The sequence below is a fragment of the Gadus macrocephalus genome, chromosome 19, assembly GCF_031168955.1.
Source record: "Gadus macrocephalus chromosome 19, ASM3116895v1".
Taxonomy (NCBI): domain Eukaryota; kingdom Metazoa; phylum Chordata; class Actinopteri; order Gadiformes; family Gadidae; genus Gadus; species Gadus macrocephalus.
This window is the reverse complement of record NC_082400.1, coordinates 9,065,164-9,077,930: the sequence shown is the minus strand read 5'-3', so window position 1 is coordinate 9,077,930 and position 12,767 is coordinate 9,065,164. Positions and strand designations below refer to the sequence as shown.

The 12,767-nt window shown below is 39.1% G+C and overlaps 1 protein-coding gene and 1 long non-coding RNA gene across 2 annotated transcripts in view; both read right to left on the bottom strand.

The window, feature by feature from the left end:
* Nucleotides 1-7,271: 7,271 nt before the first annotated feature.
* Nucleotides 7,272-8,318, bottom strand: LOC132447559 (uncharacterized). Its single transcript, XR_009523113.1, has 2 exons — nt 7,921-8,318; nt 7,272-7,834 (listed from the first exon to the last, which is right to left on the bottom strand). It is a non-coding gene; the product is annotated as an uncharacterized LOC132447559 (long non-coding RNA).
* Nucleotides 8,319-10,097: 1,779 nt separating this feature from the next.
* Nucleotides 10,098-12,767, bottom strand: part of LOC132448018 (astrotactin-2) — a 245,956-nt gene continuing 243,286 nt past the window's right edge. The window contains exon 19 of the mRNA XM_060039081.1: nt 10,098-12,300. Coding sequence (XP_059895064.1) covers nt 12,027-12,300 — 274 coding nt within the window. The 3' untranslated portion in view covers nt 10,098-12,026. The remainder of the gene's footprint in view (nt 12,301-12,767) is intronic.

Here is a 12,767-nt window from a genome sequence, read left to right as displayed (position 1 = left end):
GTTTTATTTGATAGAAAACAACAGTGTTACCCCTTATGTGTTTTTTGATGACTGCCGATAAAAAACGACAGTGTTACCCCTTATGTTTTATTTGATGACGGCCGATAACAAACGACAGTGTTACCCCTTATGTTATTTTTGATGACGGCCGATAAAAAACAACAGTGTTACCCCTTATGTTTTTTTGATAAAAAACAACAGTGTTACCCCTTATGTTTTTTTGATAAAAAACAACAGTGTTACCCCTTATGTTTTTTTTGATGACGGCCGATAAAAAACGACAGTGTTACCCCTTATGTTTTATTTGATAGAAAACGACAGTGTTACCCCTTATGTTTTTTTTGATGACTGCCGATAAAAAACGACAGTGTAACACCTTATGTTTTATTTGATAGAAAACGACAGTGTTACCCCTTATGTTTTTTTTGATGACAGCCGATAAAAAACGACAGTGTTACCCCTTATGTTTTATTTGATAGAAAACAACAGTGTTACCCCTTATGTTTTTTTTGATGACGGCTGATAAAAAACGACAGTGTTACCCCTTATGTTTTTTTTGATGACGGCCGATAAAAAACGACATTGTTACCCCTTATGTTTTATTTGATAGAAAACGACAGTGTTACCCCTTATGTTTTTTTTGATGACGGCCGATAAAAAACGACAGTGTTACCCCTTACGTTTTATTTGATGACTGGGAATAAAAAACGACAGTGTTACCCCTTATGTTTTTTTTGATGACGGCCGATAAAAAACGACAGTGTTACCCCTTATGTTTTATTTGATAGAAAACGACAGTGTTACCCCTTATGTTTTTTTTGATGACGGCCGATAAAAAACGACAGTGTTACCCCTTACGTTTTATTTGATGACTGGGAATAAAAAACGACAGTGTTACCCCTTATGTTTTTTTTGATGACGGCCGATAAAAAGCGACAGTGTTACCCCTTATGTTTTATTTGATAGAAAACGACAGTGTTACCCCTTATGTTTTATTTGATAAAAAACGACAGTGTTAACCCTTATGTTTTATTTGATAAAAAACGACAGTGTTACCCCTTATGTTTTTTTTGATAAAAAACGACAGCGTTATGTTTTATTTGATAAAAAACGAAAGTTTTATGTTTCATTTGATAAAAAACGACGGTGTTACCCCTTACGTTTTATTTGTTGACGGGCAATAAAAAAACAACAGTGTATCGCCTAATGTTTTTAATTGTACTATAATTGCACATTTAGGAAGAGCTGGGGATCGAACAACCAACCTTCCAGTTACAAGACAACTGCTCTACCTCCTGAGCTAAGCCTCCCCAATTTTGATAAAATAGCGTTATATTTTATTTGATAAAGAACGACAGTGTTACCCCTTATGTTTTATTAAAAAAACGAGTGTTACCCCTAACGTTTTATTTGTTGACGGGCAATAAAAAAACAACAGTGTTACCACTTACGTTTTATTTGATGACTGGGAATAAAAGACGACAGTGTTATCCCTTATGTCTTTTTTGATGACGGCTGATAAAAAACGACAGTGTTACCCCTTATGTTTTTTTTGATGACGGCCGATAAAAAACGACAGTGTTACCCCTTATGTTTTATTTGATAGAAAACGACAGTGTTACCCCTTACGTTTTATTTGATGACTGGGAATAAAAAACGACAGTGTTACCCCTTATGTTTTATTTGATAAAAAACGACAGTGTTACCCCTTACATTTTATTTGATGACTGGGAATAAATAACGACAGTGTTACCCCTTATGTTTTATTTGATAAAAAACGACAGTGTTACCCCTTATGTTTTTTTTGATGACGGCCGATAAAAAACGACAGTGTTACCCTTTATGTTTTTTTTGATGACGGCTGATAAACAACGAAATTCTTACCCCTTATCTTTTTTTTGATGACAGCCGATAAAAAACGACAGTGTTACCCCTTATGTTTTATTTGATAGAAAATAACAGTGTTACCCCTTATGTTTTTTTTGATGACGGCCGATAAAAAACGGCAGTGTTACCCCTTATGTTTTATTTGATAGAAAACAACAGTGTTACCCCTTATGTTTTTTTTGATGACGGCCGATAAAAAACGACAGTGTTACCCCTTATGTTTTATTTGATAGAAAACGACAGTGTTACCCCTTACGTTTTATTTGATGACTGGGAATAAAAAACGACAGTGTTACCCCTTATGTTTTATTTGATAAAAAACGACAGTGTTACCCCTTACATTTTATTTGATGACTGGGAATAAATAACGACAGTGTTACCCCTTATGTTTTATTTGATAAAAAACGACAGTTTTACCCCTTATGTTTTTTTTGATGACGGCCGATAAAAAACGACAGTGTTACCCTTTATGTTTTTTTTGATGACGGCTGATAAACAACGAAATTCTTACCCCTTATCTTTTTTTTGATGACAGCCGATTAAAAACGACAGTGTTACCCCTTATGTTTTATTTGATAGAAAATAACAGTGTTACCCCTTATGTTTTTTTTGATGACGGCCGATAAAAAACGACAGTGTTACCCCTTATGTTTTATTTGATAGAAAATAACAGTGTTACCCCTTATGTTTTTTTTGATGACGGCCGATAAAAAACGACAGTGTTACCCATTATGTTTTTTTTGATGACGGCCGATAAAAAACGACAGTGTAACCCCTTATGTTTTATTTGATAGAAAACGACAGTGTTACCCCTTATGTTTTATTTGATAAAAAACAACAGTGTTACCCCTTATGTTTTTTTTGATGACGGCCGATAAAAAACGGCAGTGTTACCCCTTATGTTTTATTTGATAGAAAACAACAGTGTTACCCCTTATGTGTTTTTTGATGACTGCCGATAAAAAACGACAGTGTTACCCCTTATGTTTTATTTGATGACGGCCGATAACAAACGACAGTGTTACCCCTTATGTTATTTTTGATGACGGCCGATAAAAAACAACAGTGTTACCCCTTATGTTTTTTTGATAAAAAACAACAGTGTTACCCCTTATGTTTTTTTGATAAAAAACAACAGTGTTACCCCTTATGTTTTTTTTGATGACGGCCGATAAAAAACGACAGTGTTACCCCTTATGTTTTATTTGATAGAAAACGACAGTGTTACCCCTTATGTTTTTTTTGATGACGGCCGATAAAAAACGACAGTGTAACACCTTATGTTTTATTTGATAGAAAACGACAGTGTTACCCCTTATGTTTTTTTTGATGACAGCCGATAAAAAACGACAGTGTTACCCCTTATGTTTTATTTGATAGAAAACAACAGTGTTACCCCTTATGTTTTTTTTGATGACGGCTGATAAAAAACGACAGTGTTACCCCTTATGTTTTTTTTGATGACGGCCGATAAAAAACGACAGTGTTACCCCTTATGTTTTATTTGATAGAAAACGACAGTGTTACCCCTTATGTTTTATTTGATAAAAAACGACCGTGTTACCCCTTATGTTTTTTTTTATGACGGCCGATAAAAAACGACAGTGTTACCCCTTATTTTTTATTTGATAAAAAACGACAGTGTTACCCCTTATGTTTTTTTTGATGACGGCCGATAAAAAACGACAGTGTTACCCCTTATGTTTTATTTGATAAAAAACGACAGTGTTACACCTTATTTTTTTTTTGATGACGGCCGATAAAAAACGACAGTGTTACCCCTTATGTTTTATTTGATAAAAAACGACAGTGTTACCCCTTATGTTTTTTTTGATGCCGGCTGATAAAAAACGACAGTGTTACCCCTTATGTTTTTTTTGATGACGGCCGATAAAAAACGACAGTGTTACCCCTTATGTTTTATTTGATAGAAAACAACAGTGTTACCCCTTATGTTTTTTTTGATGACAGCCGATAAAAAACGACAGTGTCACCCCTTATGTTTTTTTTGATGATGGCCGATAAAAAACGACAGTTTTTTATGCGCCAGTGACTAAGTCACTTGCATCCGGCGCAAGTGACTTAGTCACTGGCGCATGTGTCGTTGCTATTTTACAACTGGCGCAGAGCGCTCTTTTGCCACCTGCGCCACTCGCCGGTAAATTAGGGAATGATCTTGCGCCCCAAGGGGCGGTTCGGCGGAAGGAGGAGGCGTGTTCTGGCGCAAACGGTATTTTGCCGTCTCTGAATACCATTGCGCTACTGACCAGGAAATACCTGGTTTAAAGTCAGTGGCGCGTTGTTCAGACGCTATTTTAAGGGCGCATGCCTACATGCGCATGCGATGCATACGGATTGCTTGTGCACCTCGCGCATACACTTTGCTTCTCCCATCTACCTAGCCGCACATTCTTGGTAAATTATTTGGGAAAGAACAGCTGATGCAGCGGTAATAAGTTGTACTTTTAAATCAATGCATCTGCAAACACCGTACAGCAAACACATATTTTCTTGACAGAGAGGCCTAGGCCTACATGCCCATAACTTTTAGGACTGATGAGTATTTGATCGTGAAAAACATTGTTTTACCGCGAGTGAGTGTTAAAAAGAATGAATGAATGCGGGCGCGCGTGTGTGCTCTGTTTAAACACACGCAAACTAAACACGTAACGCATAATACAATCAATGGCAATGTCTATTACCGCGGGGACACATGCATATTAGGATAGCATACAATACTGATAAGAAACAATGTTTATAATGTATTGCGTATTTCATTAAATAGAACCACAGTTACCGCATATCATATGTTATCTCATATAGGCCTACGTTTTCTTTGCCGAAATTTATTTGAGGACTCAGTATTTCTGAAGTCGTGGAAGAAAACCCCTTATTCCATGTGTGAATTAGGCCATATTATTTGGCAATAAACTGAGCCATTTGCAGTTTGAAATTCATGTGCATCTGTCTCATCGGAGACTGCAGACGCGCTGTCAAAATATCAACTCGTCCGATTCAAATGCGCTCATGGCTCTTAAAGGGGATGGGAGCTGGCACTCTCATTGGTTTGTTGGACGTTACGCCCAAACCACACCTACGGGTAACTAGGCTGCTTCAGACCAACCCTTTTGACACTTGCGCCGCGACGCAAGTGTCATTTATCCGCCTGTAAAATAGCGATAGCGCCGTAGAACCGCCCACAAAGCTACTTGCGCTTTGCGCTTCCCACTTGCGTTTCAGACCGTTAAAATAGGGCCCCTTATGTTTTATTTGATGACGGCCGATAACAAACGACAGTGTTACCCCTTATGTTTTACTTGATAAAAAACGACAGTGTTACCCCTTATGTTTTTTTTGATGACGGCCGATTAAAAAACGACAGTGTTACCCCTTATGTTTTATTTGATAAAAAACAACAGTGTTACCCCTTATGTTTTTTTTGATGACGGCTGATAAAAAACGACAGTGTTACCCCTTATGTTTTATTTGATAGAAAACGACAGTGTTACCCCTTATGTTTTATTTGATAAAAAACGACGGTGTTACCCCTTATGTTTTTTTTGATGACGGCCGATAAAAAACGACAGTGTTACCCCTTATGTTTTATTTGATAGAAAACGACAGTGTTACACCTTATGTTTTTTTTGATGACGGCCGATAAAAAACGACAGTGTTACCCCTTATGTTTTATTTGATAAAAAACGACAGTGTTACCCCTTACGTTTTATTCGTTGGCGGCCGATAAAAAACGACAGTGTTACCCCTTACGTTTTATTAAATAAAAAAAGACAGTGTTACCCCTTATGTATTATTTCATAAGCAACTACAGTATTACCCCTTATGTTTTACTTGATGACGACTGATGAAAAACGACAGTGTTACCCCTTATGTTTTTTTTCATGAAAAAAACGACGTTGTTACTCCTTTGATTTTATTTGATGACGACGGATAAAAAACGACACTGTTACCCCTTATGTTTTTTTTCATGAAAAAAACGACATTGTTACCCCTTCGATTTTATTTGATGACGACGGATAAAAAACAACAGTGTTACCCCTTATGGTTTAATTGATGAGGAGTGATAAAAAACGACAGTGGTACCATTTATGTTTTATTTGATGACGACTGATGAAAAACGACAGTGTTACCCATTAAGTTTTTTTTTTTCATGAAAAAAAGCGACAATGTTACTCCTTTGATTTTATTTGATGACGACGGATAAAAAACCACAGTGTTACCCCTTACGTTTTATTTCATGAAAAAAACGACATTGTTAGCCCTTTGATTTTATTTGATGACGACGGATAAAACAATGACTGTGTTACCCCTTACGCTTTTTTTTGATGACGGCCGATGAAAAATCGACAATGCTACCCCTTATGTTTTAATTGATGAGGACTGATAAAAAACGACAGTGGTACCCCTTATGTTTTATTTGATGACGACTGATGAAAAACGACAGTGTTACCCCTTATGTTTTTTTTCATGAAAAAAACTATATTGTTACTCCTTTGATTGTATTTGATGACGATGGATAAAAAACCACAGTGTTTCCCCTTATGTTTTATTTCATAAACAACGACAGTATTACCCCTTATGTTTTTTTTGATGGCGACTGATGAAAAACGACAGTGTCCACCAAAAGCCTTTTTAAAAGGCGGAGCGCCTGTCTGCACTGCATTCTCTATGGCAGGACGCGCAAGCAGCGCGCCTTTTAAAAAGCCGTCCGGGGCGGTTAAACGCTCCGCGCGCCTCACGCTTTTAGACGCGCGCCCCAGTTGAAAACAGTTGAACTTTTGAAGAAAAGCGCTCCACGTCATTGGCGCTTTTTTTCGAACGACCAATCAAAATCGAGGAGGAGGCAAGGCTAAAAGTATCAACAGAACACAAACTGAAACAAACTGAAACATGTCGGACGAAAGTTTAATAACAGCTGTGAGTGTCCGGTCCTGTACGACCTCACGTTAAAGGTGGTTTTGGTACTGCCTCCTGCCACGATTAATGCTGTGGACCCACACTCTCCTCCGGGCAACCACAACAGGCGCAGGGGGATCGTCCGCAACCTCCGCTGCCACGGCAAGAAGCGCTATTAATCTTGCATTCATTTCGCAAATTGTAGGAACAACCAGAGAGGACGTTCAGGTGTCAGATGCCATATGATGGAGCCAGCAGATAGAAGCTGTATATCTATGGATACAAGCAGTGTTGTAGTCTATTTTATTGTAGTGGGTATACTGTGATGATTCCCTCCCAGCCTCGTACAAACCCGTCCGACCGGTACGTGTGTGGCGCTTATGGGGTGTCGCACCACACTCACCAACGCAGGGGTCTACAACCCGCTGATTTAAGAGTATAACGATTATCAACAATCATGGAAAGCTGAGTAGGTTTATCAGTTTTAATAACAGTATGAACAAATAGAACACAAAAATGACAAGTTGTCCTTTGTATATCTATAGTAGCAATAGCACATGCTAAACAAGGACAAAATCTACTCAAAATAATTTAATGAACTGTTTACATCCATGGCTAACCAGTGCATGAGAAGGAGATGACAGGAGACTAATGTTTCACTCTTTCAATTGCTCTAATTTGAGCTCTTACTGTTGTTATCTAACATACCATACAGTAATTGAATTGTGTAAAAGTGTGAAATTACTGCACCTTAAAAATGACCATGAATTAGCTATACTCTCATTTGCATAGTGATTAACATTATGAATTTCAATTGTGTATACCAACTGTATGTTGGCTGACATTTACCTATAACTTTTTTTCCCTCCACTCTAACCAAGGATGCCTGTTTTTAAATTCCCTAGCCTGACACCCAGTCTGAAAGGCTGGCCAGGGGTTCTCATCTAAAAGTAACAAGGAGATATAAAGTGGGATTAAAACATTGTCTTCTGTTGACTACTTATTATGTGGTTTACACATTAATATGGTAGGACTGGACACACACACACGCACACACACACACACACACACACACACACACACACACACACACACACACACACACACACACACACACACACACACACACACACACACACACACACACACACACACACACACACACACACACACACACACACGCCCACGCACGCACACACACGCGAGAAGGAGGGGCTCGGCCCGCCAACTAACGTGCAGAGATGCAGGGGCAGCTTCGCGCTTCGTAACAGAGACAGGGCAGAGCGCGAGCGCGCATTTTATGAATGGTGAATGTAGGAGATAACTTCCCCTGCTTTAAGTATTTTATTGCAGTTATACCCAACCGATATTTCCGAAAAATAAACACAGAAGTGAAAGATCTGTCACAAGACGATTGATACGTATCCGTGCACATTTTTAAGTGGGTATACGCAAATCCTGGTGCGTTCCTAGTGGGTATACGTCGTATACCTGTGTATCACGTAGACTACACCACTGGATACAAGCGATGACGCGTATTTAATGACGTAAACGAAAAACGCTTTGTGCGCCTTTTTTGAGCGGCGCGCACAAACGCGTTGAAAGCAGTTCACGGAGCGCTCTGCCTTTTAAAAAGGCCCCTTACCCCTTATGTTTTTTTTTCATGAAAAAAACGACAGTGTTACCCCTTATGTTTTTTTTCACGAAAAAAACGACATTGTTACTCCTTTGATTTTATTTGATGACGACGGATAAAAAACCACAGTGTTACCCCTTACGCTTTGTTACATAAAAAAATACAGTGTTACCCCTCATGTTTTATTTCATGAAAAAAACGACATTATTACCCCTTCGATTTCATTTGATGACGATGGATAAAACAATGGCAGTGTTACCCCTTACGCTTTTTTTGTTGACGGACGATGAAAAATGACAGTGTTACCCCTTACGTTTTATTCGATGACAGCCGATAAAAAATTGACAATGTTATCCCTTATTTTATTTGATGACGACATAAAAAACGTCTGTGTTACCCCTTACGTTTTATTCTATGACGGCTGATAAAAAACAACAGTGTTACCCCTTACGTTTTATTACATGAAAAAAGGCAATGTTACCCCTTACGTTTTATCTGATCACGATGGATAAAACAACGACAGTGTTACCCCTTACGCTTTATTTGATGACGGACGATGAAAAATGACAGTGTTACCCCTTACGTTTTATTTGATGATGGGCAATGAAAAATTTGTGTTACCCCTTACGTTTTATTCGACGACGGGCGATAAAAAACGAGTTTTACCCCTCATGTTTTATTTGATAAGAAAAAAGTGTTACCCCTTACGTTTATTTGATCACGGACGATAAAAAACAGGCTTCTCAATGATGCAGCAGAGAGACCTTGGTTCAATTCTTGCCTAGAGGGCTCTCCATGGAAACCTGAGGTCATCTTGAAGACTAGATGATGCCTTGCGAACAAACGGAAGCCATGACGGTCTAAAAGAGTTGCTCATGTAGAAGTGAATAAACTTTTCAATGTTGAAATGTTGTAGTTCCTGAAAGTTTTAGTTGTGGGGAGTCATTAAGTCCAAACATGTCTGTTTGTATGCAAGTCAACAGAGAAAAGTGAAAATAATCTCATTCTGCACATATTTGTCAATGTTCAATCAGGGTATTTTTCCTTGATTTCAAACCCGCCTTAAGCAATGGTATGCAAGTATGGTTGCAATAAAAATGGATGAGTTCTCAAATAAAGACCCATTTAGGGACATAACCGTCTTGTGTAACATGTCTCAGTCTAGAGACAGCCCAGCAAGCTAGCGGATTCAGGAAGGTTGTGGTGATGAGATTGCTATTTTCAAACAGAAGATTGTATTTTGCAACCTTTCATGCTTGAAGGACCTGGAACGCTTTGTTTGAGACTCTCCAAATCGGCTAGACACCAGTGCTCACAGTATGAGTGTGCATAATTGACATTACAATTTACATGACATCCTTACGTTTCCAAAACGGAAGGTCTCCATAGAGAGGACCCTTGTGGGAGATGAACTTGGTTCTCCATAGCCAAGAACCCAGATGTATTTGATGTATATCACATGGTTTTAGACTGGCCCGAACATATTTTTAGAAATATTCAATGCTCAGAAATCGTGGCACTTGTTGACTGCCTCCCTAAGTTATTTAATCTGATTGGCTGGAGCATGTCAGTATTTAAGAGTTTGGAGTTTCGGGATGAATAGCAACATATTTTTGTGTGGGAAACCATATTTGGTCATTGAAGCAAAGGAGAGAGTGGAGGTGGTTATCTATACATTTTTAATATTTAACATTCTTCAGAAAAAAGACAATCAAAGCACATAATACAGATTCGTATATACAATTTAAAATGTACAATATAATAATTTACTATAACAAGTCATATAATCTGAAAAGAAATATAAAAAAAGGCATTGTAGATTTTCATTCAAACAATATCCATGGCTTCTGGGATGATCCGATGGACGAGAAATTAGTCGGTTGTGATCCAACAGTCACATATTCCTCCACATTTTCATGTACAACAACATAAAACCATATGCATCAAAAAAGCCTGTATCCTCTAAATTAAAATGTTGCAAAGTTATCGATATCCTAACCACCTTATGATCAAAATTGAAATGTTCCAATACTTTTCTATCCATGTAAATCGATTGTTAGAATCGGTCCATTAAACCCCGATTGAGTGACCATCATGTGAAGACAGCATTTGTTATTTGTCCACATTTCCAAACAATTTAGTCTCTTTTGCCTCACACATGGGGGGGCCGTTTTTCTTTCCACCATTATAATAATACTTTCAAATCAATAATTGATTAAATTGATTACTCTTTAATACTTTAAATATATGGCAAAACTCCTGAACATAAATTAATCCAGTGGAGTCAACACTCAAGATGAAGTGAATTAACGAATGAATAGTTTTTATCGTTATGTTTTGAAACAACATAACGAGCTAAAATGCAACAGCGCATAATTTTTAAATCCGTGGTCGTTTCTTGAGAAGGTCAAAGCTCGGACTAATGAGAAGCTAATGCAAACATAGCATAGACCAAGGTAAACAATAAATAAATAGGGTTAGGGTTAGGGCTCAACTTAAGTACAATCAATATCCTTCTTTAAATCGAAAAAATAGAGTTGTCTCTTTCTCTTGGCTGGGGATTCTTTTTATGTGTAACTATGATTTGGCTTAACAGAAGAAAACATGTCTTTGTCAACTACAAATTCAGCAGTTGAATAACATAGCGTTGAACTGCCACACATTTCATGTCTTGCGATATTTGCCAAAATGGCTACCACACTTACGCTTTATAATGTTTGCATATAATCGTATTATTCTGTACAGACTATATATTTTTTCTAATGTTAGAAATCATCCTCAAATTATTTAAATGAATGAGTTTTGGAGATGAATAAAAAAAGACTCGGTAATGGCTTCACTGCTTCATTAATTATTTCTCCATTAAACGAAGTGAGCAAAGATTCAAATTTCCTTTTTTTTTTTGTATTCCTAAGAAGCCTCTTTTATTATAGCACTGTAAAGAAACTCAAATATTACATTCAGTGTTTTTTAGCGCAACTCTTTCCCTCTTCCTCTCCACCTCTTGGCCAAAGGGATAATTTACATGTTCAACACACTGCAATTCCTCGTTGATATGTGCAATCGCTGGCATTGTTGCAGTTAAAAAAATACAGTTCCCTACTTCTCCACACACACACACACACCGATGTTTGTTTTTTTAGGCCACACAAAATATGTCTATTCTCATTACTTTTTCAACGACAAATAATGTCCGGCAACTTCTTGAGGTCTACGTGAGGCGCTCCCTGGATCCTTTGAGTTTCTTTTCCCCTCATCTTCTTCTTCTTCTTCTTATACAAAAAAAAACCTGGTCCCCTTGGAGCGACCCATGTTTAGCGGCACGGGGGGATCTTCAATCGATCTTCGCCGATTGCCTAACCAGACAAAACGTGCAGCAGTCTCTCTCTCCCTCTCTCTCCATCTCTCTCTCTCCATCTCTCCATCTCTCCATCTCTCCATCTCTCCATCTCTCTCTCTCTCTCTCTCTCTCTCTCTCTCTCTCTCTCTCTCTCTCTCTCTCTCTCTCTCTCTCTCTCTCTCTCCTCCCTGTGTCTCCCTATCTCTCTCTCTCTGTCTCTGTCCACAGTCTCTCCAGCGACCGGTTTCCTCACCGCAGGTTGGTGCTGCCGTATGTGTTGCGCTGCACCGAGATGAGCTTCTCGATGCAGGCGGTGCGCGTGTCGTGGAGGGAGCCGTGCAGGGCGCCGCCGCCGCCCGCGCTGTGGAGCGCCCGCGAGAGGTCCTCGCTCTGGCACGACACGTAGGCCATGGTGTCGGTGCGGCTCTGGATGAAGGCGCTGTGCAGCAGCGCCCGGCAGTAGTGGCTCATCTTGTCCACCCGCCGCAGGATCAGGTGGGCCTTCCTGTAGGGGGGGGGGGGGGGGGAAGACAGAGAGGGGGGGGGGGGGGGGGGGGGGGGGAGAGAGAGAGAGAGAGAGATAGAGAGAGAGAGAGGGGGGGGGGGGGGGAGGAGAGAGAGAGAGAGAGAGAGAGAGAGAGAGAGAGAGAGAGAGAAAGAGAGAGAGAGAGAGGGAGAGATGGGGAGTGGGTGAGGGAGAGAGGGAGAAAGAGAAAGAGATGTTTTGTTCAGTTCTTGTAATTTATATTTTGTTTTGTACCTTTTTGGTATTGTTTCCTTTTTAAACTGCTTCGGACGTGTAAATGTTTATTTTTCATGCCAATGAAGCTCAATTGAATGGAACTTCATTGAGGAGAACACGCGAGAGAGAGAGAGAGAGCGAGAGCCAGCGCGGAGCGATTAATTACTGTCACAAGCAGTTCTAACGAACAGAGGAGGACTTGGGGAGAGGTTTTGTACCATACTTGTAATATGGAATTTAAACGAGGG